The sequence below is a fragment of the Phoca vitulina genome, unplaced genomic scaffold (genome assembly GCF_004348235.1).
Source record: "Phoca vitulina isolate PV1807 unplaced genomic scaffold, GSC_HSeal_1.0 scaffold46, whole genome shotgun sequence".
NCBI lineage: Eukaryota > Metazoa > Chordata > Mammalia > Carnivora > Phocidae > Phoca > Phoca vitulina.
In genome coordinates this window covers 6,261,711-6,288,710 of record NW_022589749.1, presented here as the reverse complement: position 1 = coordinate 6,288,710, position 27,000 = coordinate 6,261,711, and the positions used below count along the sequence as shown (strand labels likewise).

Below are 27,000 nucleotides of genomic sequence, written 5' to 3'. Positions count from 1 at the left end.
AGACTATATACCTCAATATTTTTAAATCAAGAAAAAATTAGGCCGTGTATCTTATAACTCTTCACATCAATTTATGTAGAAGGATATATGTGCAATTTAATGTAACATGCTCAAAGAGAAAATATATATTATTTTAGCTCCTTTCTAAAAATACGCTCAAACAAAATGCTTAGGAGTTGTTTTTAGCAATGTAGGCATTATAAGTATAGTTTTTTTTTTCTAATAGTGTTATTCTACAATAAGAAAATGCCTTTCTTTACACGAAAAAATTTTTTAAAACAGGAAACTAAAACGATAGAAAGCAAAGATGATGAGATGTTAGCATGTGTTATTTCTGGGTGGAGGACCCAGGGGTATTACTCTGGGCACTCTTCCCTAATACCATCCCCTGGAGTGCTGTTTTAAGAATTAAATTGATATTATATAGAGAGCGCTTAGCTCTCTGTGTCTGAGCAACAGTAATTGCCCAAAGTATGTCAGCTCCCCCCCTCCCCTATCCTCCAAATCTAGATCATGGGACCCTTCCAAGCTGTTCTCCACTCGGTGGTGCTGATCGCCCTAACCAGCCTGGGGGGTTCCATGAGACTTGGCCAGGGTAGCAAAGGGATTGACCCTCAAAGAGCTGCAACACAGTAGGCCCTCAGCACCTTGCCAGGGAGTGAATGACCCTGCAAACAGTGGGTGTCCAATAATTATTCTTTTGAACAGACAACTGAGTATACAGCCACGAGAGAGGCATCTCATCCCACCCAGCCAGGAAGAGGTTTGACCAGACACAGGGCACCAAAAGGGTAAATTTTTGGCTGAGGGACCCACCTCCTCCTTGTTGCACCCCAGTTTAGATTGGGAGTAAAAGCCGTCTCTGGAATCGGCAAAGCCTGCTCCCCTCCCAGCTACCCCCTTCTTCTCCCTCCCAGGATGGATGCCCCGGGCCTTAGGCAGGCAACGGAATGTTGTGTGGTTGGTTGCCCGGGCAACCAAGGCCTGCTAGGTGGCTGGCTGCCTTCTTCCAGTACAGAGCACGCTGCTACGCTGCCCTCCACTCGAAACCCCCAGGGCCTCCTGAGCTAGTGCAAGTCTCCGACACTGTGGAAAGAGAGCCCCGGGGCAACTGCAGGGAGAATGGCCGTGCCCTGGGAGGAATATTTCCGACTGGCCTTGCAAGAGAAAATGCCCGAGTGAGTGCTTCAGAATGGCGGGGAGGGGAGAGAGGGGGGCAGAAGCGGGTGGGACGACCCATGCCTTCCCCTTGCCTGTGGCGCCTGGCTTCCTTGGGCAGTTCCTGGCGGCGTATTGCTGTCCCCACTTCACAAAGGAGGAAACTGAGGCTCAGAGGAAAATGGTCTCTGGGCTAGTTAGGGCAGAGCTAGTTAGAGCAGAGCTGGGTTAACAGCCCAGGCCTCTCATCTGTTCCTGATCCCCACTCCTGGCTGACGTCCAGCTGAGATTTAATCGTTTGGACTGAGGGGGGAAGGAATTCTGTGAACTCTTGCTCCCCTCTCCCTGCGAACGCTGCATTTTCAAGGAGGAGTGGAGGAAGCTTGTCGGGTGCCTACTTTGTGTTCCGCAGTGACTGAGAGTCCCAAGCTCAGTGTCAGAGTCTGGACCAGTGCTGGGAATGCCCTGCTGAACAGAATGTTCAAGCAACCCTTCTGCTCTCTACACAGCCACCGTGTAGGGCTGTATGCAATCCACCCCCCCTCAACACACACACCCCAGCAAGACTCCAGATCCCAGCCTCCTCCTGGAGCCCTCGCAGGGAGGTCTAGGGGAGGTCTAACAGCCTTCCGGCCACAGCTCGGCCACAGCAAGGAGCTGCTCTCCTCTGCTCCCCATTCAGCCTTCCACTAGCACCCTCCTTCCAGTTCACCTGGAGTTCACCTTTCTCTCCTTTCTCACCACCCCCACCCCCCGTCACTGCATCAACTCTGCTCTTAAACTGCAGCGTGACCGCCCTCCTCACCTCTCCCCTACAACCACCTGACCAGACCCACATTGTCTCTGTGTTATCCCAGAACCCGGTTCTTCACCATCTCCTGCAGCTGCCCTGCCTTTCCTATGGTCCTCGCCCCCCCTGCCCACCCCCACAGGAGCCTCAAGAGCCTTCTACAATCCAAGGTTCTTCTCTTGGGGCCTTGGCATTCGCTGTTCCCTGCAGGTATCCACACGCTCACTCCCTCTTGCCCTTCGGGTCTCTGCCTAGATGACCCCAGGGTCTCCTCGGAGAGACTTTTTCACCTCCCCATTGAAAGATGTCCTTTTGCCTGCTTCATTTTTCATCTGAGCACCTACCATGTCCTAGTATTATTTATTATTTGTTAACTTTATTTCCTGTGTCCCCCACCCCCAGCAGAACGCCGGCTTCTGGAAGGTGGGGATTTTTGTCTGCCGTGCCCACACCTGCACCCCCCCAGTGCCTAGAAAGGTGCCTGGCGCAGAGTAGTTGCTCAGTACAATTTGTTGAATGAATGAACAATTCAACAGCTAGTCTATGGCTAATGGGGGCATTTCAAGCACTGGTGGGGAGTTTGGGGGCCCTGACTCTTGCCTCCTTCATCCCCATCTCCCCCTTGGAGCCCCCAGGAAGATCCCAGAGCAAAATGTGGACACCCTCCCGCCGGTGCTGCGTCTCCTGGAGAAGAGGCAGGAGCTGGTGGATGCGGACCGGCGCCTGCAGGCCCAGAGGGAGGTGAGCTTCCACTGTAGTCCCTGAGACTTTTGGGGATCCCGGGCAAAAAAGAAAAAAAAGATGGTGAGCAGGGGTTGGGAAGTAATGGAGCTGACCTATTAGCTACAGGGTCTGAGACGGGTCATTTCACCACTCTGAGCTTTGGTTTCCTCATCAATGATCAAATGAGATCAGTTGGTGCAAATAAATGCGCACTGAGCACCTACTATGTGCACGACACTGCATTGGGATCTAGACATCTCACCATAGTCCCCCTCCATGGGGCTCACAGTCTAAAGAAGGAGACAGACAAGTGTCCAGGTGGAGACTGCTGTCAGGTGGGGAAGCACTGAGAAGGCTGTGGGAACCCCGAGGAAGCCCCTATCTCCACAAAGAGGTGGTCAAGGAGGGCTTCCTGAAGGAAGTCATGTCTGGGGATGGGGGAAGGGCAAGTCAGCTTATCCAGCAAAGGGGGTGGGGTGGGGTGAGGAGGGAGAAGAGGGCAGAGGGAACGGCGCGTACAAAGATTGGAAGGCAAGGACAAAACACAGGAGGACCAGTGTCTAGAAGACAGTGTTAAAGGAAGGGGGTGAGATGAGACCAGAAGGAAGGACAGGGACAGCGGCATGCAGGGGCTACAAGAGGGCACTGAGGCTTCATCACACATGGGAAGAGCCATGGGTGGATTTGAGCAGGGGTGCAGCGACAAGATCAGGGACAACCGATGACCGAAGTATGATCCCGAAGGTGCTGGATAACTTGAACCCCTAAACACACACAGACACCCACTCCTCACCTCTCCCCAGGCGTGCCAGACCATGATGGCAGCCCGGAAACAGCGCTGGGAACAGTTGGAACAGAAGGAGCGGGAGCTAAAGGGGTCTTTTGTGCGCTTTGACAAGTTCTTGCAGGTAGGTGCAGACGGCTGGGGGAGGGGAGGCGGGTCACTGGGTCACAAGGCCAGACTTGCATGTGAATTTTAAAGTGGGCTTTACTAATACAAGAGGGAGTAGTAGGAAATACGCACGCACTGCCTGATGCATTTGAGTTTTTAAAAAAGCATGGGGGAGAAGCGAGGGACCAAAATCAGACACTGGCTGAATCTGCCCACGGGCCACCTGTTTGCTACGTCCCGCGCGGCGTGCCAGTGTTGGGGCGGGTGGAAGCGGGGAGCCCCGGCGACTCCCAGGTCGTGAGGGCAGTCGCCTCCCTTCCACCCGCCTCCCCAGGACAGAGAGGCCCGGCGCGGCCGCGCGCTGCGGAGGGCGGCCGAAGAGCGGCTGCAGGCGAGCCGCCGGGAGGCCGAGGCGCTCCGGCTTCGGGCCCAGCGGGACGAGCTGCGGCGGGAGCGCGCGCGGCTGCAGCGCCGGCTGGAGCGCCTGGAGCCCTGCGCGCGCCTGCTGGGCCAAGTGCTGGAGCAGCTGCCCGAGGTGAGCGCCCTGCAGGAGGCCTGGGGGCTCAGGCGCCACCGTGCAGCGTCGGGTAGCCTCTGGGACGGCTTCGGGTGTGCACTACTGGAGCGCTGACTGTATGCCAGCAATCACCACTTACTGAGCGCTGACTGTATGCCAGGGACAAGCTTTGTTCTTGAATTCTCCCCAACGCCCGGTGAAGGGAGTCCTGCTCTTGCCTACCCCATTTTATAAATGGGGAAACCGAGGCTCACAATGGTAACTTCCGAGGGGGGAGGAGGTGTATGCAGGCACTCAATACATACCAGCTGAACGGAACCATCACAGGGAGTGAGGCTGGGCTAGGCTTTCTGCCGGAGTGGGGAGGGAAGGGAGGAGCCCTCCGAGGAGGCGCCCGAGGGCCAGGTGGCGAGGGGACCCCATCTTGACCCCACCCCAGTTCCAGGACGTCCCCGAGCTGGTGGCGCGCTTCGACGGCCTGGCCGATATGCAGGCGGCGCTGCGGCTCGCGGAGCGCGGGCGGCGGGCGGAGCTGGAGGAGGCGCGCGCGCGGCTGCAGCGGCTGCGGGACGCCGGGCAGGACGAGCTGCTGGGGCAGGGCCGGCGGCGAGCGCAGCTGCTGGAGCGCCTGGAGGCTGCGAGGGAGCGCACGCTGCGCTGGGTACGGCCCGCCGGGCGGAGGTGGGCCCCCGGGCCCCCAGCCTCCCGTCGCCCTGAGAACAGAAGGGGTGATGCTTAGCCCAGAGGGGCAGCGGCGCTAACGGGCAGGTGCCAGCGTCGGAAAGCGCTTTAGGGCACCGGGGGCCAGTCCTAGCAGAACCTGACCCCCAGTTCCTCTCCCGGAGGCGCCCGTGCGCCCCTGACCGGAGGGAAGTGGGCGGGCCCCAGCCCTCCTCAGCAGGCTCCAAGCGTGATCCGGAAGGGGGCGCGGGGTTCTTCAGGAATCCAAGTGGATTCAGATCCAGAACACCGCGGCTGAGAAGACCCTTCTCCTGGGCCGCACCAGAATGGCGGCGCTCAACCTGTTCCAGCTAGTGCGCCAGCACAAGAGGCAGACTCCTGCCCTGGCCGTCGAGGACACCGAAGGGCAGCTGCAGCAGGTGCGCTCCCTCGCCGTGCCCCCTCCAACCCCCAGAGCTTCAGGAAACCTCACCTACTCTGGGTTAAGCGTGACCCTCCGGGAGCCGAGCGCATGATGCCAGCACCCCAGATCTGGGCTCGATGGCCATCTGGGAACCCTGCCTGGGAGGCCTGGGTTGGGTATTGGCTCTGAGGGGCATCTGCTCCGTGGCCACAAGGAAGCCGTGCTCTCCTCTCTGGGTCTCCGCGCCCTCACCTGTGCGCAGGGCCTGGGGTGCGTACACGGGACACCGCACGTTCACGACAAGAGTCTGTCCTTTGTCCCAGGGTCAAGCACAAACTGACAACATCGACAAGAAACCAGGTGGAGACCCACCTTTAATTAATCCCTGACCCTCTTGCTCCCTGCACGGACAGGCCTCAGCTTCCCTAGGGAGGGAGAGAGTGGGTCTGGGTCCTTGGCTTTCTTCCTGCACAAGCACATCACAAATGTCACTGTGGACCAAGTCATTCAGGTTTGCAAGGTTGAGGAAGGGGTGACATGGTTTACAACGGAGGGAGGGGGTTTCTGACTTCGGACACCTCTGTTGCTTCTAATGGGGACCCAAAGCACGGTCCCCTTTAGTGGAAGAAACACAAAAAAAGGCACACTTGCCCCTGGCACTCCTGTCCTGCGCCCAACACCCTGGATCCCAACCAAACACTAAGAACTCGGACCCCGGGAGCCTACGTTTGTGCCACATGCCGAGTAGGACGGATTTGTGGACCCCACTGTTCTCCCAAGTGTGGCCCAGCACCTTGAACTACACAAGACAACTCCAGGAGGGACAGAGGCTCAGTATGATGCAGCGGGCAAAAGCCTGTCCCTTTTCTTTTTTTTTTTTTTTTAAGATTTTATTTATTTGACAGAGAGAGACACAGCGAGAGAGGGAACACAAGCAGGGGGAGTGGGAGAAGGAGAAGCAGGCTTCCCACGGAGCAGGGAGCCTGATGCGGGGCTCGATCCCGGGACCCTGGGATCATGACCTGAGCGGAAGGCAGACGCTTAATGGCTGAGCCACCCAGGCGCCCCAAGCCTGTCCCTTTTCAACCGACCCTGATCCTACCAAGGAGAAAGATTCAGTGTGGGGCGAGTGGGCCTTTAACCCCTGCAGTGCTCCCTGGGCCTGGGCCTCACACCCCCTGTAGGCAACAGGAGTGGGCCAGAACGCAAGAGTGCAACTGGGTTTCATGTCTGTTGTAGGATTTTTCCACTGCCCCTCCACTTATGACAAGGGGTAACTTAATTCTATTTTTGTTAGAAATATAGTTTCCCTCTCAAACGTTTATTTCATGACAAATGTGAAGGGAGAACCCAAGGGTAAGTTGGCCTCAAGTTCTGGCTCTTGGCAGTGGACCTGTGGGCATTCAGTTCATATCAATAAATAAGTTAATTAAAAGGAAATATGGGAATATTAACCCATGGAGATGAGAGCAGGTCAAACACCAATGAATATGGTTGATCCAATTAAAAAAGGGGGGGAAATGAATTAATGGAAGTGAAAATACTCATTTAATTATAATGCAGGTGATACCAGCTAGGAAACTGAGGGTATCTGCTCACAGACCATTCGGGAGGCTTGGACTGAGGCCCGAAGGACCCAGAACAGTCTAGGGCAGGTTGGCTGGCCCCTGGGAACCACCATCATTGCTTTTAATAGGGGTGTTCACCCCCAACCCCTGCTCTGCAACATCCTGGGTTGTGGGGACGGCGGAACTGGACACTCAGGGGCTGGGACGTGACTGGCTGTGCTGGGGACCCACAGGTGAAGCTGTTCATCCTGGACCTCTCCGCCATGCTGGCCAACCTTCGTCAGGCCGAGCCCACACCTGCCTCCCAGCCCTGACCCAGGTGAGCAGGGGGGCAGGGGGCCCCCCTGGAAAGGAGGTGCATGCTGAGTGGTCCTCACCTGAGAGATGGGAGGGCTGTGCCTGCTCAGACTGCTGTGGGGAGTACAGGAGGGCATACAGCGAGTACTAAATAAATGTGGGCCACGTGGGGGGGGGCACCAATCCCTCATCCACCACATGGCCTGGGACCAGGTCCTCCCTCTCAGGGCACTCATGGCATTAAACAAGCCGATGTGTGTCAGGGGTTTGGAATGAAGCCTGATGCAAATTCTGGTAAATTCGGTAAGTAAAATAGGACCAACAAGAGGGCCACAGAACAAGCACCCGCACATGGGGCGCCTGCTCACAAGGCCTCCTCCATTGTGGAGTAGCACAGGTGATCTGTGGCCTGAGAATCCAACTGCTGGAGGCTGCCCTTGACCTTCCCAGGACCCCAAACTGGGGCTGGGGAAGACACGGCTTGCAGGGCAGAGGCCAGGACCAGGTTCTCACCTCTGCGGGTGTGGTGGGGATGTGGTGGGGCCACGTGAACCCCTTCACTGCCAGAGGAGGAGCCACTGAGCCCTCTTCCCCACACCCCACTTCCCACCTCCCTCCCCAGCCCCCACTCTCTGGACTCAGTGGTCACACCAGCTGGGGCTTTAATACCTGGGTCCGCCCCTCCCGGCTCCTTGGGTAGACGGCGCTCCCCATCCACTCGAAGGGCTCAATAAAGGTTTATTACATTAAAAATACATCACTGGGCCTTAGGCACTGAGGGCTCGGCCCCGAGTGGCCACCAGCTCTGAACTCAGGAACCGCCCAGAACACATGGGAGCAGCAGCAGCTGAGTGGCCACCTCGGGTTTTGGCCGTCCCGACCTTGCCGGCAACCCCCCCGCGCGCCCCTGAAGACCCTGTGTGAAAGGCTCCACCTCGGGCAGAGGCGGCCGCTGCCCTGTGTGGCCAGGCGGCACCCCTCTTCTGCAGGGAGCTCCGCCAGCGGCCGGCACAGGGCCAGGCACGCAGTGGCACTCGGGGACATCTGCTGACGTCCACCCCTGCACCGCGTGAGGAGCCAGGGGGCTGGGTCACGTGCCTTACATCCTCTTCCTCATCTTGCCCTTCTTGGCGGGGGCGCCCCGGCCGAAGGCGCCCCGCTGCAGCTCCTGGGCTCGGCGCCGGTTGCGGGCGGAGAGCTGCTTCAGGCCCCCTCGCTGCAGGAAGCGCAACTTCTGCGCTCGGCGCCGTTGCTTCAGAATCTGCTGCTTGGTCTTGAGCTCTGAGCGCACGCGGCCCGCAGGGGCGCCTGGGGTGCGGGGCTGGGACGCACCTGCCAGGACAGGGATTCAGGGAGCTCAGCCTTCCAGTCCACTCCTAGGGCCTCCTCTTCCCAGAAGCCTCCAGGCCGCCCCCACCCACCACCACCCCACTCCCGTTCTGGGTTCACTGCTATGGCCCCAGGGTCTGGCTCATCGTAGGTACTCAATAAAGCTTCTGTCGTCTGCTGTCGTGGTCAACAGCATGGACCCTCAAGCCCACACTGCCGGGGTTCAAATCCCAGCCAGGACCTCTCGGACTTTGAGCAAGGCACTTAACTTCTCTGCGCCTCTGTTCCCCACTCTGAATCAGAGATAACAGCACCTACCTCACGGGTCCCAATGAGGAGGAGGTGAGGAGGTGTGTACCGTGCTCAGAACAAGAGCCAGCCCAGAGTAAGGGCCTCCTAAGGGCACTATCACAGTTACAGACCATCCGATGGAGATTTATTGAGCATGTGCCCTACGCCGGGCATGGGGACCCAGCACTGACTGGGAAAGACTCCAATCCCTGCCTCCACGGACTGCACGCCCTAGGCTGTTAGCTTAACTTCCTTGGGCAGGAGAGAGGTCAGAGAAGGCCAGAGAGGGGAAGGGATGTGCCCAAGGTCACACAGCAAAGCGGCGGCAACAGACGTCAGTGGCCCCAGCCCAGCCTGCTCTCCCAGATCTCTGGGAGGGCACTTACCCCTACCTCCCTGGCTCCCCACTAAGTCCTGGGTCCCCCCTCCTCTACCACGTTCCCTCTCCCTGCCTGGCTCCTCCCCTCCCGCAAGAGTGACCTTTTCAGAGCTCCCATACAGATGATCATTAAGGCAGCCCCAGTTGTCTCCACGGGGGCCAGGGCGCCTGACAGGGACCCATCACCTCCAAGGAGGACAAAGCACAGAGGGAGAACGGCTGCTCCTTCCTGGAGCCCACAGGCCATCCTCACCCCCTGGGGAGCTGAGCCGTGAGGGGTGCGAGGCCCAGGGGAGGCAGGGGCACGTCCACAGAGGCACAGAGAGATGGAGACAGAGACAGAGACACCAAGAGGGAAAAGAGAGACACAGAGAGACTGGGGAGGAGAGAACAAAGACTGGGAGATGCATGTGTAGAGAGGGAAAGAGAAATGATGGGGGAGACAGATGAAGACAGAAAGGAGACAGAAAGGCCAAGACACGGGAAGAAAGGAGACAAAGAATGAAATGACGAGGGGGACAGATGGAAACAGAAAGTCTGAGAGATGGGAAGAAAAGGAGACAGAGACAGAATGAGGAGAAAGGCAGAGAGGAGCAGGGACAGGGATGCAGAGTCAGGGAAAGAGAGGAATGGGGACCCAGAGAGAGAGCGAGAGAGCCTAGGGAGTGACAGAGAGGAAGCTTCCAAGAAAACCAGAGACAGAGACAGACAGAGAGGGAGAAACAGAAGCCAGAGAGGAGAGACGCTGAGGGGAGCGGACAGAGCCCGTTCAAATCCCACGGCAGCCTGGCACCGCTGAAGGGCTCAGCCCGACCAAAGAGAACCAAGTCCCTGGATGATCAAATGGACCACTTGCCAAACTGCTTTGAGGACCATTACCTTGGCCTCTGCCCCGCTTCCCACCTCTTCGTTCTGGGCCTCGCTGGTGGGATGTTCCTTCGTCTTCTGAGTCACGATCATCGATTTTCTGTTTCTGTTTCCACTTCTGGTAGCTGGGAAGCCGCGTTAAGGAGCGGATACAGGTACCACCTCTAGGGGGTGAGGCATCAGAAGGTGCTCGGCGCGCCCCCACATCCAGAGGATGCAGGGACAGAGGCTGCTGGGCCCCTCCGGACCCCACGCCCGCCTCTAGGGGATACTCGGCCCCGCCCCTGGCCCCGCCCCTCCGGATACAGGTCCCGTTTGTAGGAGCTGCTGATGTAGCGGCCACTCTCGGTCTTGATCTTTTTCTTGTCCTCCTGTCCCGACTGTCCCACAAACCGCTTCTTCTTCCGGTCCCTGCGGGAGACGAAGTTGGGAGAGCTGATGTGGAAGGAGGGGGCCTGGGGCGCCTGTTTCCTCCCCACACCTCAAGGGAAGCAGCCAGCCCATGTCTGGCATACAGCAAGTGCTCAATAAAGGCCCGTTCCCTGCCCGCCTCACCTCTTCCTGGCAGCCCAGGTCTCAAAAGGTGGTGTGGGGGTCATTGGGAATTGGGGGGCCTGGATCAGGGTTAGGGGCCCAACGGGGGTTCCCAATCCTACTCTGCCACCTCCTGGCTCTGTGACCCTGGGTTGAGTCACACCATTTCTCTGGAACCAGAGTCCAGATGGGAGAGATGGGTCATGAGCTCTGTCAAGAAAGACGAGCTAGCAGGAAGGACAGATGGATCAAGATCCCTGTTGTGTACGATCAAATCAAGGGGACAGGATGTGGTGGTGGGGTCACTGTCCTTGCTGTGTGTGATCGTGTGGGACAACACAGGAGGGCTCACAATCCATGCTGCACGCAATCAAATGGGGGTGCTGATATTTCCTGCTCTAGGGGAACAAACGGGAGTCAGGACAGACAGGGGCCACCTGTCTGCTGTGTGGGACCACAGGGCAGGCAGGGGTGCATGGGGGTGCATGGGGGTGCATGCTCACTCGCTCGCTCACTCACCACTTGAGCTGCTGCTGGCCCCTGGTCAGGTTCTGGGCTTCATCCCCCATCAGGTCTAGGACAGCACCAGCCACCTGCTGCTCGAATGCCCCCCCGTCCCCACCGACGCTCAGGCTGCAGACGAAGGGCGGAGACATGCCACAGGGTCAGTGGGGGGCCCATCAGGCCCCACCTGCCCCACCCCAGGACCAGCCGGCCACTCACCCCCTCTCACTGTCGAAGTCCTTGGGCCGGTAGGGGATGTAGAATTCCTGCTCCCGATGCCGGGCCTCCTCCCTCCGCCTCTTGGCTCCCCGGTCAGGTCCCGGCTGCAGCCGCTTCCGGCCCATGACCTCCGTGAAGACATCCTGGCAGACAGAGGCCCGGCGTCACACCCCCCAGGGGAGCCACTGGCCTCTCCACTTGCCAGTCCAGCTAGAGTTAAGGGCCAGCGGCTTCCGGGACTTTAGAAGTCTGGTGCTTCCACCCGCACCCTCTGTTTCCTCATCTGCACTGCAGGACTACCTCGGCCCCAGCAGAGCAGGCCGGGTGCAGGAGGAGGGGGCTGGGGGCCACCCGGGGCGAGACCCACTTGCCAGCCCCAGGCTGGGGCCTCAGGCTGTGTGACCAAGGCAAGGCCCTGCCCCTCTCTGGGCCTGGCCTTGCTCTATACAGTATGGACTAGTCCAGGAGTTTTCACCTGTACTTTTTGGCTATTGAGCCCTCGGTGCAAATGAAATACGAGAGGAATATCCTGGTAGATGCGCGGGCTCAGGGCCCTGCCTGCCAGGCGAACAGGGTGCCCGTGTCCCCCAGCCTGCCTTCCGGCACGAAGGCCCCGTGTCTGAGGCTGCCTGTGTTATGGCCTCGCTGCTGGCAAGAGTCCCTGCTCGGCCCCTGTCCACCTGCCCCGGACCTCAGGCTGAGACTGTCATGGTGAGGAGGACAACGACTCACCCGCCACCGGGGACCCTCCAGCGCTGCCCCAAATCTGCCCCGTGGGCCCCGGCCCTGTGCCGTAGTCACTTGGCCGCAGCGCCCTAGCCCACAAGGTTCTGGAAATGAGCTTCCCTGAAATTCGCTTGGCGGCAGAAGCCGAGCTGAGCTGATGTGAGGCTGCCTAGGTTGGGCCTGTCCCCTCAGTGTGGGGACCGGCACGGCACACCTTGTGGGGGGACCCCCTGATGCATCTGAGGGCGGTGACACCCCAGACTCAATGGGGTGTCATATCATGCACAGTGTGCCCACCCTAAAGATTCTGGATCCTGAAACACATCTGGCACTGGGCTTCTGGGCGAGGGACAGCGGAGCCGTACCATGAGCCCGATGATGGACACGGAGTCCCGGCATCCTCCCCAGTGACCACTCAAAGCCCTGAGGGTAGCACCCCCCGCCCGGCTCTACCCCCAGGCCCAGCCTCTAGGGTGGCCAGAGCGGGGCCCGTACCTCCACACTCTCTCCCGCTGCCTCCTCCTCCTCAGGCTTCTCTTCCTGGGGTGCCGGGCAGCCTGAGGCGGGGCCAGCTGTGTCCTCCTGCCGCCCCTGCCGCCCCTGCCGGAAGCTGGCGATGGCCTTGCGGTCCTTTTGCCGCTTGGCGCGCATCACCTGGCTGCTCAGGTCCCGGCTGGAGGCGTTGATCTCAAAGATGGTCTGTGGAGGGAACACACGAGTCCTTCACCCACTGGCCTCCTCCTTCCCAGCGCTGCCCTCACCAGCCTGGTGGGCTCCCTATGGCATTCCTCCCCAAGTCCTTTCAACTCTATGAGGTGGGTACTCTGGTTACCTGCATTTCACCATTAGAAAGGAGGCCCAGAGAGGGCAAGCAGCCAACCGGAGGTCACACAGCTGAGACAAGCGAGAGTGGCATTTTGATCCTGGTTTACCTGGCTCTGAAACCAGTGTTCTCTACCATGACCGTCCCCAGCTCCTCTTCCCTGATGCTGGTTGCCTGGCAGCCTTGCCCACTCCCCGGAAGGTCTTTTTGTGCTTCTGTGCGTGCCTGGCACAGGCCCCAGATGGGGTGCCCAATAGGAGTCAAGAGGGGATGAAAGGTGACAGAAAGCCAGCTCCAGGCTGCTGACAGGCCTGGCACACGTCACTCCCCTCTGTGAGCCTCAGTCTACCCCTCTGGAAGCGGCAGGAAATGGCTACCACATGGGGTATCTGCTGCAGGCCAGCAGGGACGGTTCCAGAACAAGGGGCATCACTCGAGATGCTGATGAGGCAGAGCTGCAAGCTCAGAAGAAAAGCCCCGCTGGGGTCCTGCTTGGGGTCAGGAGCTCAGCCAGAGTCCCAGCTCCACGGCAGCCACCGTGACCCCCGGGCACCCGCGGGCTCTCCCACCCCCTTACTCACCGCCCGTGAGCGGTAGTTCTTAATGCTGTCTACCAGCTTCAGCCGCTGCAGCTCCTTCTCCTCGAAGCGCGAGCCTGGTGGGGGTGGGGAGGAGGCTTGAGGCCGGGGAGGCTCCGCGGGGGCCCACTGTCCCAACCCCCGCCCCCCGCAGGGACTCACTGAAGAGGGGGTGCAGGCCCAGCCCTGCGAGGTCCAGCTCCTTGGCCCTCTTGATGGACTCGGGCGAGGGCGCAGGCCGGGAGCGCACGTACTGCCGCTGAGCGTTGTCGGCCACCCGGCCCAGGCCCCGTAGCTCCAGCGACGCCACCAGGGTGCTCTGCAGGCCACCCTCCTCGTCGTCCACCACGCTCTGCGGCACCCGGCCCAGCACGCCGTCCACGCTGACCGCGCCTGCCAACACACACGGAGCCCGTCGGAGGCCCGCAGCCGGCCCTCGCCTCCCAGGCCCCCGAATCACGAAATAATCCCGTTATGGAGCAGCTGCTCCGGCCAGCCACTTGACCGAGCTCGACTAGGCGCCCGCAATTGCGACCCGAGAGCCACTGCCTGTTTTCCTCAAGATCGTTTTCTATCCACGCTCCTACTGTCTTTAGCTAACTTTGCACCAGAAGGGCGGGGTTGAGGAGCTGCCGTGGGGCCTATGACCTGCGGAGCCTAAGCCACTCGCTCGCTCGTGCTTTCTGCTGACTCTCCCACGAGACCACCGGGTGCCCACAACAACCGCACGTTACAGAAGAGGAGACTGAGGCACGGCAGAGGTCCAGTCTTGCCCAGCAGTGCGCCTGCAGGGCAGTGTCAGGATGCAGCCCCCGCGCTGGGTCAAGAGCCCACCTCCTCTGCAGCAAGCCGGTCCTGGGCCATGCTGCCCACCTGGCTAGCGCTGGGGCAAATGCAGGATGGCCTCCCCCTAACAGGTAACTACTCCGTGGCTGGCTTCTGCTGGGACACTGCTGTGGGGGCTCCTTCCCTCTCTCTGCCCCTCCCCCCCCACTGCTTGGCCTCAACCCGGGAGGTCTGCTGAGGGCTCCAGAATCTGCATTTGGACAACGGGCCTGGCGGCTGAGCTGCAGGTGCTCCCGATGCTCTGAAGCACGGATGCAGCACACAGTGGGGTGCTCAGTGAATGCGTGCAGGGTTGCCCCGAGTGCGGGCTCCATTTACACCTGGCCTCCTGAATCTGCGCTCCCACCTCCTGCTGAGTAATAAGCAACGTGGGATGAGTGGCTTGGCCTCACCTGTGAAGCAACCGTCTCTATGTTCTCAGATGGACACGGGAGACAATGTGCACTAAGGGCTCGACACATAGAAGGACCACAGGAGAAGGCGACCACGATCACCGCTGCCCACCCCATGCAATCCCACCCCACAGAGAATAAGGGAAAGTTCTGGGAGCTCGGCCTGAATGAACCTCAGTCTCTCTCTGCTTGCCTGGGCTGCCCCGGAAACTTAGTCAAGGGCAGGGTCTCAAACAGATGCCCGCAGGGGCCAGACGAGAGGAGGAGGGGAGGCAGGGGCTGCCGTGAACCTGGGGGCCCATCTATCCCGGGCACATGGCCCACACTGCCTGTACAGCAACCTCAGGAAAAGGCAGACTAGGCAGTCAGACCCAGCCGTTTTCCAACAGACATGAGGAATCTGGATTTGTACGTGAAACTCTGAGTTTAAAATACAGGGCTCTTACCCTGGGGTCAAATCCAGCCCCGCCTCCTCCCAAAGCCAGGACAGCTTCTCCCCGACCTGCACCATGAGCTCCACAGCGGACCCACAGGGACTCCTGCTCCAGTGCTCCGGCCTCCACTCACCTGAGGACCCCTCACGGGGGCGGGCAGGAGTGAGGGCGCGGCCGAGGAACAGGTGCAGGTCCAGCAGATAGGGGACCTCGTCTGGGGCCACCAAGGAGTAGGCTGTGCCGCTTCGGCCAGCCCGGGCCACGCGGCCTGTGGGGTAAAAAGGTCAAGCTGTAGAAAAGACAAAAGGATCCTACAGCCCAGCATGAGTCCCGCTGGCCTGACTCTAAGGGTGTGGGCCAGGCCAAGGCCACACTCGCTGAGCTGCTGTCCCTGACTATGAGAAGAGAAGGGGCACCAACGGTCACCAGGGTTCCCTGCACAAGCGTGTGAGCCCACACAGTGCTCTGGGAAGTTAGCAGAAATAAAGATAAGGCTACCTGCGCTCATTATCAACACCCAAAGTCTTCAGCATCCCCATTTTGGGAGATTTTCCCCAAGGAAATAACCAAGAATCCAAAGATTCACATTCAAGGGTGCCTACGGCAGCTGTGCCCAAAACAAGCCCAAGTTGGAAACCACTTCAAGACTTGACAGAGGCCTGGCTAAATGACTTAGCTGATGACCACATGGTGGGAATTACACAGGTATGGAAAGGGGCCAGCAAACTGTGGCCAGTGACCAAAGCTGGCCCCCTACCTGTTCGTGTCAATAAAGTTTTATAGGCACACAGCCATGCTCCTTCATTTACATATTTTCTAAGGCTGCTTTCAAGCTACAATGGCAGAGACCAGGGAGATTATATGCTCTCAAAGCCTAAAGCATTTACTATCTGGCCCTTTACAAACAGATTTGCCAACCCCTGTCACAGAATGATGTTTAATGGTGAACAGAAAACACACATGACATAGGCTGACGGAAGAAAAAGGTGACAAGAAAGAATGTCCAGTGTGATTCTAATTCTGTGTTAAGGGAATCCAAGTGTAACGTTATCTTTGGCTTATTTCTGCATTTGCAATAACAAAGTGTCACCACATTTGCAAGATTCGTTTGGGGTGGTCTGACTCACACTGTGGGTCACAGAGCACATGAGAAACTCCCTTTGGGGGGGGTTCTGTGGACCCCTTGAGGAACCCGCAAGCCAGCTCTTCCCAGAGCCATATGGACATGGCAACTGGCAACCAACAGGGAGCCAAGGCCCCCAGACCCGCAGCCCGGGACCCGGATGGAGGCCTCCCACACGCACCGACTGAAGGTGGAAGCAATTCTCCCGGGGCCCAGCATGGGCAGCCAGAATTTACTTATTCAACAATGTTCAATCATATGGAACCTGCCCGCCAGATTCTTCTCTCATGGACGCACATTGAGCTTATTTGTATTTACAAATGAAGCACGTAGTTAGGAGTTAAAAAAAAGCAGAGAATAGAATGGTGGTTGCCTGGGGCTGGGGGAGGGAAGCCAGGGAATTAGGGTTAACGAGGACAGTTTCAGTTTGGAAAGATGAGAAGGTTCTGGAGGTGGACAGTGGTAATGGCTGCACAGCCATATGAATGTACTTACTGTCTCTGAAGTTATACCTAAAAACGATTAAAATGGGAATTGTGCGTTATGTATACTTTTTACCACGATTTTTAAAAAGGCAGCAGTGACAAGAGCCACACTAAAATGACAGCCATACCACCAGGGAGGCAAGGAGGGATAGTGGTGAAGAGGGGGTTCCAACCTCAGCTGTCCCACTTTGCTACCTGTATGACCCCTGGCCAGTTATGAACCTCCCTGGCCTCAGTTTCTTCATCTATAAAATGGGGCTGATGATGCTGGCACCCACTACATAGAATGGCTGTGAAGACGGAAAGAGCCAGTAAAATGCTCGCACCCAGGCCCGACAGGAGCGTTGGGCGGGGGGGGGACACACCAGTTGCTGTCATTTCACCAATGACAGGCGCGTGGCTTACTGCCTTCTATGTGCTTTGCTTCATTTTCCAGTTTCCCTACTATGTGGGTGCCTTACTTTTATCCCTGAAAAATGACAGAGTCCTTGGCCTGGGACGGCAGAGAGGAAGGTGGGCCCCACGTGCTGACTCGACAAAGTCAGGCGCTCCTTCCTATCTGCGCTGGATGAACAGGAGGCAGAGGGGTCGTGTGTTAGTTCAATCTTGCAAAGGTTTAAAGGAGAGGAACTAAAAAGAGAGTTTCAGGGAGAGGACTGTGAGGAGGAGGGGGGTCAGGGGACATGTCTTCGGGCCCCAGGACAGGAAAGGCAGAGAGAGCCCAGAAGAGCTCCAGAGCTGCTCAGAGCTGTGCGAGTCATGCCTGGGCCACATCCCCCAGAGACGCGACCTTATGGGGCCCTTCCCCAGGCCTCGATGTCTCCGCCTGGAGCACCGGACCCTGCACCCTCAGCTCCCACCCTGGGCCAGCTCCAGCCCCGGGCTCCTCACCCACGCGGTGCAGGAAGAGCTTGCCCTTGGCAGGGAAGCTGTAGTTGATGACGTTGTCGAGGAGCGGGATGTCCAGGCCGCGGGCTGCCAGGTCAGTCACGATGAGGGCGGAGCACTTGCCGTGGGTGAACTTGGCGAGGTTGATCTTGCGGGCCGTCTGGTCCAGGGCGCTATAGATGTGGGCGCAGCTCACCCCCTGCGTAGTCAGCAGCTGCTCAGAGTGAAGACAAGAGGGAGGGCAAGGGGTAAGAGGGCTTGCAGGGGACGGGAGAGGAAGCCGGGACACGGATGGCGGGGGTGCCACGATGTGGTGGGAAGACTGAGGGTTCTGGAGTGGGGGGCACTTCCGGTCTGAATCCTAGCTCTGAGGGGTAGCTGTGGTGTGGTACTTCGTCAGTACGTGAGGTCTCTATCACCTCCCACCTCTCCGCAGGGTCGGAGGGGTATCAATGCAGAGGTCTCCCGCAGGGACCGACCTCATCCCGCCTCTGCTACTACCAAGCCGTGTGACCTCGAGCAAGTTATCTAACCTCTCAGTGCCTTCGCTTTCCTCGTCTGCAAAACGAGGGAGACTAAGAATTTCTTCTTTGTGGCTTTGTGACGAGGATTGAATGAGTTAATACGTATACAGGGCTGAGCACAGGGCCTAGGACATTAGAAGTACCGTGACAGTATTAACTGCTATTTTGGGCGCCTGGGTGGCTCAGATGGTTAAGCGTCTGCCTTGGGCTCAGGTCATGATCCCAGGGTCCTGGGATCGAGTTCCACATCGGGCTCCCTGCTCAGCGGGGAGCCCGCTTCTCCCTCTGCTTCTCTTTCTCTCTCTGTCTTTCATGAATAAATAAATAAAATCTTAAAAAAAAAAAATTACTATTTTGGTTTTATTCATCAGTGATCCCAGCAGCTGCACAAGGAAGTACCGTTAAATGCACAACAACCACGTGAAACCCAGTGAACTGCGTCCTCAGATAACAAACCCCAGGTGTGGCCGCCCTGGGGTAGGTGGCAACAACTGGCAAAGGGCCCTGGCAGCCTCTGGGACACCCGGACTGCCCCATGCCAAGGGTCCCAGGCATATGCGTATGGAAAAACTCCACCACACTGCTCCCGGAAGCTTAGGACACTTTACCCAGCTTCCAGCTTGCAGGGCACGCCTCCATTTTAAAACGTGAGATACACGGGACACTGAAAATCTACAGAAAATGGCAGGATTGGGGGCGGGGGAGGTACTTCTAAATAACCTGGATGTAGGGGAATATCAGAGGAATCAAGACTAGGCGTGAGTTGATAACTGAGTACTTGGGAGTTCGTGATGCTATCTGCTGACGTTAGTGTGTATTTGGAATTCTTTTTTTTTTTTTAAAGATTTTATTAACTATTTGAGAGAGAGCGCGTGCACTCGAGAGAGAGCCAGAGAGAGAGCATGAGCAGGGGGAGGGGCAAAGGGAGAGGGAGAAGCACGCTGAGCAGGGAGCCTGCCTCAGGGCTCGATCCCAGGATCCTGGGATCAGGACCTGAGCCGAAGGCAGACGCTTAGCTGACTGAGCCACCCAGGCGCCCCTGGAATTCTTTATGATAAAAAGTTAAAAGAATAAAAGAGGACCAGCCCTGGCCAGGCCTGTGTCCAGCCCTGGTGCTGCCCTCTGGTGGCCGTACCCGGAGCCGCAGCTCCAAGCCTGCCGCAGAGGAGGTGGTGGTCCCCAGGAGGCTGGCCCAGCAGCGGCTTCCCCAAGCTGGCTCCCTCAGGGCGCCCCCTACCTCGCTGATGTACTCGGCGTGGTGCTTCGTGGCCACAAACACCACCGTCTGGTCCTGGGGCCGCACCACGGTGCGCAGCAGGTGAAGCAACACGGCAGCCTTGGTGTCCTCGCGCACAAGGAAGAAGGAGGTCTGTGGGGAGAGGGGCCACGGTGGGCTCACAGGGCCGTGGCTGCAGGCTCGGGAAGGGGCACGGGTGGAGCCTCACCTTGAGCTGCTCGTTGAGCTTGGCGTCTACATCGAGCCGGATGAGCACGGGCTCCGTGAGGCCTGCGGTTGGCACAGGGAAGGTGTTGGGCGGGGGGCGGAGGTGGGTAGTCATGGAAGGACGAGCCCCCCAGGCCCCTAGCCGCACCCCGGCTCACTCACCCGCGCGGGCGAACTCCACCAGCAGTTTGGGCAGCGTGGCAGAGAACAGGACAGTCTGGTGGCTCCCAGGGAGGCGGCCGATGATTTCCTGCAGCTGCTCGGCAAAGCCCATCTCAAAGAGCCTGGGGGACAGAGGGCGGGGGTCGGAGAGGGGCTTCCACTCCAGCGAGTTCCAAACCCGTGGCCCTCGCCCCCTGCACACTCTCTGCCACGTGGACTGGTGTGTGTCCCACGTGATTCTTTACCTCACTTTTTAGCTCACTTTTTCTCTGCGTGACCACCGCATGCCCAGCAGTGATGACCTAAAAACCTTGAGTCTGTTCTCAGTTACGCGGCTCCGTGTCACGCTGAGGCCAAGGCCAGGGGCCCTCCCGCTGCGCCAGGCACGGTGTGAGGGCTTTCTAAGCACTGACTCTCCCAGCACCTGCCAGCACGGGCTAGTGGGTGCCCTGTCCATGGATGAGCCCACCAAGGGCCACGGACCCTCAGATGTGCCCAAGGTCACAGAGCTGCGTTGTGATCCCACCCCTGTCTGGCTCCAGTCTGGTGCTCCCAGCTTTGTGCTACTTTGTATTTCTTTGAAATCATGTGTTTGTTGTTTTACTGTTTCCTCCCATTGCCCTAAAAGGAAATACAATATACAAACACCAAATAAAAACTGTCCGTGCAGGCAGCTGTGAGCCCCGGTGCTGCCTCAGGTCTGTGGCCCACGCTGGGGGAAACAGTGCTTTGAGCTCGGCCATGCAGGCCTCTCCTGGCCAAGTCCTTCCTCCGGGTCTCGGGGCCAACCCTGGTGCAGGTGCCCAGGGGAGTGCATGTGGTCTTACCTGTCTGCCTCATCGAACACCACGTACTCCACACTCTGCAACTTCAGGTTCATCTCCACAGCCACGTGCACCAAGCGCCCGGGGGTAGCAATGATTCTGTAAGGGGTGTGCAAGCCAGGTCACCGGGGCCCCCGGCAGAGCCCTCCTCGCACTCCCCAGGAGCTGGCCGTCGGGGAGGAGACCCCAGACTGCCGTCCTCAGCCCAAACTCACATGTCGGGATTTTCATGCAGGGCAGCAAACTGATCTTCCATCCTAGGGGGAAGAGGAGGTGTCAGCTTGACACACAGGCCACTTTAGTCCCTCTCCCTCTCCAGAACCAGGTGGTCAGGTGAGGCCCACACCCCGCCCCCAGGCTCCGAAGTGGGGAAAGGCGATCGCCGAGGTTCTGGGCAAAGGCGCTGCCCTGACAAGACACGAGTTCAAACACACAGAAGGACTGACACCACGAAGACTTCCCCAAAGAGATGGGCTCAGCCCCGGAACTGCCCCCACTCCCTCTCTGGACTGCCACAACCCTGCCTCGGCTTCTAGCGCCACCTACCAACTAACCCCGGGACTGCCAGCTCCCCAAGATTCCAGGCGGCCTGGATCTCTCTGTCCTTGTTCTTAAACCCCCGGGCACATGGCCCTAACTCCGGTCCTCCTCTGAAACCCCCTTGGGATGCCCGCGGGAGCCAGGATTTTGAGTCTGGCCTAGCCCAGGGAGGCATTTCGGACAGGCACGGGCTCTAGAGACAACAAATTACAATGCAGGCAAAGGAACACTTAAAAGCCAAACATTCTTCTCAGAATCCAAAGTGACCGGTCACAGCGACATTCCGAGAGAATAAGAAGGAAGGGGCTGCCCCGGGAGGGAGAAGCCTGCGGGACGGGGCAGGAGACTGGGTTCCAATCTTAGCTCGACCACCAACTCGCCGCGCGGCTCTGGGCCCATCACGTGCTCCGTCTGCTCATCTGGGGAACAGGTATGGTGCCTGCCACCCCAAAAGACGGGACCAGCGCGGCAGGAAATCCTACATTTTTCCCATCTGAGCTATCACAAACTTTACTCCTTGATTTCCGTGCGACAGCTCACTGTTGGGGGTACGTGTTGAAACACGTACAACCGCGCTGCCTGAGCGCTGACCTGGGCACCACCAGCTCCCCAGGAGCTGTCGTGTGGGAAAGTCCTGTGGCATTTTACTGCATGTTTCCCTTTCTCTTTGGGGTGCACAGAGCAGCGCCGCTCTACCTAAGCCGCCCAGGCTCAGTCGATCCCCCGTGGCATGGGGCAAGGGGGCTCTTACTTGTCCCCACCCAGGATCAGGGCGGTCCTGAGGCCTGTGAACTTGCCGAGCTGTGCGGGGGGAGAGACAGAGAGAGAGAGAGATGACTCAGCCCGCGCAGGCCTCCCTGACCGGCCCCAGCTCAGCCCAGCAGCCCCGGCCCCAGCACACCTCCTTGGTGAACTTCATGGTCTGCAGGGCCAGCTCACGGGTGGGCGAGAGGATGAGGGCACGGGCCCCAGTCTGGGCACTACGGGTCTTGAGCCGCTCGAACATGGGGATGAGGAAGCAGGCCGTCTTGCCGCTGCCGGTCCGGGCCATGGCCACCACGTCCTTGCCATCCAGGATCACCGGGATGGTCTGGAGGGAAGCGGGTGGGGGAGGGGCAGGGTCAGCTCCGGCCCCCTGCACCACACGATCCAGAGCACTGAGCCCCCAGGGAGTGGGCAAACTCAGGGTCTCGGTAAGTGGTTAGGGGTCTGTTGCCCAGTCCTGCGCCCATTCCTGCCAAGCCTTATTTGTACCCTTCCAGGAACGAGCAGCTCACTACTCCCAACTCTTTCTACAGCTGGAACACACCCTTCTTTAGGTCAAGCCAAACTCTACCTCCCCGTCTTATCCTCCTCCTCCTCCCCAGAGGATCACTGCCCACCTCTTGGCTCACTGTCTGAGGACAACACTCATGACCCAGGGGTGATAATGGGGTATCTGTGAGCTGCCTGAGCAGGGGCTCAGCAGTGGGCAGCCTTGGGGAGGCTCAAATGGCAAAGAGGCCAACTTTCTCCACCTGGGAAATGGACCGGCTGTGTGGGGCTTCAGCCAGAGTCAGAGGGGAGATAGATGTGACAGCCCAGACAGGGGGCAGGGATCGCGAGGCTGGACAGGAGGGCCAAGTCGGTCATCCCTTCCTCCCAAACCCCATTAACCTTCCCCCGTCTCATACCTTCCTCTGGATGGGTGTTGGCACCTTGTAGCCCTTCTTCATGATGCCCTTGAACACCGGGTAGCTCAAGCCTGGGAGAGACATAGGGATGGTCAGGGGGAGGGCAGCCCCCGCGGCACACCACGGAAAGCCAAAAAGGACGGATGACCGTGTCATCAACGTCAATAGCAAGAAGAAAAGAAGGGCGACAGAACAAAACTTAGTAGACAAACCTACCCCCTAGGGGGGATACACCTCATGTGGATTCTGACTTGAACGCACTCGTGAGACAACTTGGGGTCTCAAAGTGGGGGGGTCTCAGCCCTGCTGAGAATCTGTGCCTGTTGCAGGCGTGGTAAGATCATGTGGTAAGTATTTAGGGATACAGAGACGGGATGTCTGTGATTTGCATCAGAATCCTCCAGGATGCTGGGGACAAGCGGGGCGGGGCGGGGGGGGTTGTGGAGGAAACGGGACGGTTGACAATGGCAATGGGTACAGGGAGACTTACTGTTTTCTATTTTTTTTTAATGTTTGAAATTTTTTATAACTAAAAGAAAAGGGTGGGAAGTGGCCAGGGCCTGAGATGGGCGTGAGTAAGGGAGCTGACCAATTGAGGCATGTGGCCCTGTGTGGGGAAGGAGGTGGCCTTTGGAGACTGAATGTGACTTGGCGTTATGGAAATGGGAGGACAACGGGAGGCCTGGGGACAGGATGCACCGTGGTTGTAGCTGCTTTTTGGTCAACTCTTCATCTTTATGATCCGGAAAGGTGAAAAGTAGCCACGTGTAGATGTTTTTATTTGCTTTTTCTCTAATTATTGATAAAACTTTAGCAGTTTTAATATATTAATTCGCCATCCAAATTCCTTTTGTGAGTCGACTTTTCATTTTCTTCACCCAGTTTTCTATCAGGGTATCTTTTCCTTACTGATTTGTAAAAGCTCTTTGTATACTACTGATGTTCACCCTGTATCGGTCCCCAAAGTTGCAAGTACGTCCCTGATACAGCATTTACTTTAACTTAGTTTACAGTGTTTTTCTGTAAACATACATCTAACCGAAAAGAAGTTAAATTAGACAATGTTCAGATGATACTTAGAAAGGGCTTCTTTTTAAAATTACAAAAATATTCACCTTGATATTTAAAGCTTTGCGCCAGATGCTACTGATTTGTAAAGAGCAAGAAAGAGAGTTCATTCAGCGTTCTTTCCCGCTAGCCAGGTGTCCTGATACCACCCACTACTTCACCCTTCCTCCCTCTCCTCTGAAATGCGTTTTGTCCTGCAGTAAATCCCTGAGCGTCCTCTGTTCTGTTGTCAGCGCTGCCCTGAGTCTGCTTTATCTGCTCTCTCACTGGGTCAGTCCTCAGTCTACCTGATGCCTACCACAGAGCTGGGCCTCAAGCAGACATCAGTACCAGAGCACAGAGGGCATGATGAGCCCCTGCCGCGACTCCCCCAAAGTTCCCGGATGCCTGGCTCACCCACCCATGGACTGGAAGCCTCCGGACTTCTTCTTCTTCTTGTTCTGGGCGCGTACCATCTCCCGCGTGTCCGGCTCCACGTCTGAGGTGCACTCCGAGGTGGGGAAGGTGGGCAGGGGTCTGCCAGGTCCCAGCTGGGAGGGAGGAACAGAGAGGCAGCGTCACGCCAGGCACAATCAGACCACTGGGGGAAGGGAGAGGGACTATCATGTTGTGGGCACCCCTCCATTCAAGCTGACGATGCCCCCACCAGATCACGTGACTTCTCTGCTAAAGGGCTCCCCATGACTGGACCCGGGCAGGGCAGAGGCTCAGAGAGTGGGCCGTGCAGATAGACTGCCTACGTTTCAATCCCTTGCCAGTTGTGAGACCTCAGGCGAGAGACTTAATCTTCCCGAGTCTGTTTCCACATCTGGGAAACAGGGATGACAAAGAGCATTTGTCTCACAGAGCGTGTGAAGACTAAATGGATAAGTGTAAAGCCTAGATCAGCATCCAGCACATAAATGGTGGTATTATCATCACTGTCATCCTGGTCTATCATCCAATACCCTCAAAATTAAAAACTCTAGAGGGCCAATCAAAGCATGTACTGTGTGTGTGGTACTAGACTTCTCCAAGCTGCCCTGTCCCCCTCTCCCGAGCCCCCTTCTGATCCATCACCCCTCCCAGCTCTGCTCTCTCTTGTGCAGCCTCCTTCCTGCCTAGCCAGGACCCACTTGTCCTAGCACAGCTATATCCAACCCAGATACCTCCTCTGGGGAGCCTTCTCAGACCACAGAGCTGTCCCCCTTCCTCTCAGAAATAACATTTATGGAGCACTAGTTCATCATTATGGTTAAAACTTCTGTGGCCCTCGCTCGAAGCCAGGTGATGCTCTGAGCATTCATCTAAAATTACCCCGCTTTTAATCCTCACGGCTACTCTGTGAAGTAGGGACTATTAGTTTGTCCATTTTACAGAGAAGGAAACTGAGGCACAGAGTGATGAAGTAACTGTCCACGCTCACACAGCCAGCAGGGATTTGAACCCTGGCTTCAGAATCTATGTTCTTTCGTCTGTGACCCTCTGTGGCCCCCTACAACTGTCTGGCTCAGAGCTGCAGTGTGTCTAGTGCGGTCTGTGAGCTAAGAACGGATTTCATACATTTAAAAGACTGTAAAAACATCAAAGAAGACAATGACCTTATATGGCCCCACAAAGCCTAAAATATTTACCACCTGTCCTTAACAGGAAAAGTTTGCCAACCCCTGTTCTAAGACACGTGAAAACAAAGTGCCTGGAATCCACTGGTGCCCCAGCAATATTTACTGAATGAGTAGAATGCGTGAACACTGTAATTTAATCCTTTCATGAGTCTCTGAGGCACATATAATCCTCTGTCTTGTACGCATGTGTAAACGTCTGCCGTCTACAGATGTGGCACAGAGAGGTTAAACAACTTCCCCAAAGTCCCACAGCCAGCACAGGGTTGGGCCACATCTGAACACAGGACTGCACCAGGGCAAAGCTCTTCGTCTGGACCATATCTGCGGGCTCTTCTTTGGCACCTACTACCTTGCCCTCCTGTGCTTTAGCAATTTCTCCACGTTTATAGAGCACCTACTGGCTCCCTTGGGGTGGGGAAACATAATCAGATCCAGTCTGGTCCCTGACCTGGAGGAACGTAGATCCCTCTCTTCATCTAAACACTCACTCTTGGGCGCCTGGGTGGCTCAGTTGGTTAAGCGACTGCCTTCGGCTCAGGTCATGATCCTGGAGTCCCTGGATCGAGTCCCGCATCGGGCTCCCTGCTCAGCGGGGAGTCTGCTTCGCCCTCTGACCCTCCCCCCTCTCATGTGCTCTCTCCCTCTCATTCTCTCTCTCTCAAATAAATAAATAAAATCTTAAAAAAATAAAAAAATAAACACTCACTCTTTCATCTACCTACCCAAACCCCACTCTGTGCCAGGCACCATCTGGGCACAGGGCTGTGGGAAATAATGGGCTTTTAGCTCTTTTGCCCCCTCGGTGCTTACACCCCACCCTCCACCTTTTATATATAGTTGGCACTCAGTAGTGGAAACAGCACGGGCCCTGGAACCAGAGATTTGAATCCTGGCTCTTCCGCTCACAAGCTGTGAAGTCTTGGTCAAGTTCCTTAACCTCTCTAGGCCTCGGGGTCCTCTGGAAAATGGAGATGGCAGCACTTAGCTCACAGAGCTGGTATGAGGATTATATGATAAGGCTTGTAAAGTTCTTAGCGTGGAGCCTGGCACATACTAAGCGGTCAGCAAACGCGAGTTTAATTTACTATTAGCTAACCAGGGTCTTGGGGGCGTCACTGTCTCAAGCCAGGGGCCCGGCCTCCGCTTAATTCAACCCGGCAAGAATCCCCCAAACTCTTGGAAGTCAGTGCTTCGGCTCCCGCACTTTTCATTGGACCAAAGGGAGCTAGGACCCGCCCCTTGGGCAGGAGGTAGCCAATGAGGGCCGACGACCAAAAGCCGGCCAGGAAGACCCGAAGGCCCCGGCCCCTGAATGCAGAGGCTCTAGCGTCGGCAGCCGGGGCGTGACGGGCACGGAGACACGTGCTCAGGCTGGCGGTCCTGTCTCCGACCCCCGGCCAGCCGATCCCCACCCTCAGCCGTGCCCACTCCCCAGCTGGGGAAACCGAGGCCGCGGGGCGATGCGCGGAGCCGGAGCCCGGGCTCCTAAGTGTGCCTCGGCCCCGCGCTCCTACCTTCTGGGCCCGGGCGTCATCTTCCGCCTGGATCTCAAACTCGCCGTCCTCCGAGTCGCTGCTGCGGGCCTGGGAGGCCGCGCCTCGGCGCTTCCGTAGCCCCTTCTTTTTCCTCCACTGGGCCATGGCAGCGCGGGACCGAGGTCCGGCCGCCGGGCGCGTGCCGGCCGCCATGCGGGCCCCGGTGCAGGGAACCGGGG

At 57.7% G+C, this 27,000-nt stretch overlaps 2 protein-coding genes across 3 annotated transcripts; one reads left to right on the top strand and one right to left on the bottom strand.

Annotated features, from left to right (window-relative positions):
- Positions 1 to 1,048: 1,048 nt before the first annotated feature.
- CFAP73 (cilia and flagella associated protein 73) lies at positions 1,049 to 13,051 on the top strand. 2 transcript variants are annotated; one of them, XM_032431533.1, is made up of 8 exons: positions 1,049 to 1,178; positions 2,584 to 2,689; positions 3,475 to 3,579; positions 3,898 to 4,098; positions 4,520 to 4,741; positions 5,022 to 5,180; positions 6,966 to 7,051; positions 12,852 to 13,051. In XM_032431533.1, the coding sequence occupies exons 1-7, from the start codon at positions 1,123 to 1,125 to the stop codon at positions 7,044 to 7,046; spliced, it is 930 nt and encodes a 309-aa protein (XP_032287424.1). In that variant the 5' UTR covers positions 1,049 to 1,122; the 3' UTR covers positions 7,047 to 7,051; positions 12,852 to 13,051. The 2 variants fall into 2 exon arrangements, with proteins under 2 accessions (XP_032287424.1, XP_032287423.1); XM_032431532.1 differs by lacking the exon at positions 12,852 to 13,051 and having other exon boundaries at positions 6,966 to 7,604.
- On the bottom strand, positions 7,759 to 27,000 carry DDX54 (DEAD-box helicase 54). Its single transcript, XM_032431531.1, has 20 exons — positions 26,801 to 27,000; positions 24,083 to 24,212; positions 22,615 to 22,685; positions 21,843 to 22,031; positions 21,693 to 21,742; positions 20,617 to 20,658; positions 20,405 to 20,500; positions 19,578 to 19,699; positions 19,417 to 19,478; positions 19,209 to 19,340; positions 17,451 to 17,661; positions 15,085 to 15,219; positions 13,442 to 13,672; positions 13,283 to 13,356; positions 12,374 to 12,577; positions 11,153 to 11,295; positions 10,949 to 11,062; positions 10,202 to 10,306; positions 9,908 to 10,020; positions 7,759 to 8,361 (listed from the first exon to the last, which is right to left on the bottom strand). Exons 1-20 carry the CDS (start codon positions 26,972 to 26,974, stop codon positions 8,129 to 8,131), a joined length of 2,631 nt encoding a protein of 876 aa, XP_032287422.1. The 5' UTR covers positions 26,975 to 27,000; the 3' UTR covers positions 7,759 to 8,128.

Coding starts and splice junctions, on each gene's coding strand:
- CFAP73 (XM_032431533.1), top strand. CDS start 1,123: ATGGCCGTGCCCTGGGAGGAATATTTCCGACTGGCCTTGCAAGAGAAA. Junction 2,690..3,474: donor GCCTGCAGGCCCAGAGGGAG/GTGAGCTTCCAC, acceptor ACCTCTCCCCAG/GCGTGCCAGACCATGATGGC. Junction 4,099..4,519: donor TGCTGGAGCAGCTGCCCGAG/GTGAGCGCCCTG, acceptor ACCCCACCCCAG/TTCCAGGACGTCCCCGAGCT.
- DDX54 (XM_032431531.1), bottom strand. CDS start 26,974: ATGGCGGCCGGCACGCGCCCGGCGGCCGGACCTCGGTCCCGCGCTGCC. Junction 19,700..20,404: donor GTGTTCGATGAGGCAGACAG/GTAAGACCACAT, acceptor TCTGTCCCCCAG/GCTCTTTGAGATGGGCTTTG. Junction 15,220..17,450: donor GCTCTTCCTGCACCGCGTGG/GTGAGGAGCCCG, acceptor TTTACCCCACAG/GCCGCGTGGCCCGGGCTGGC.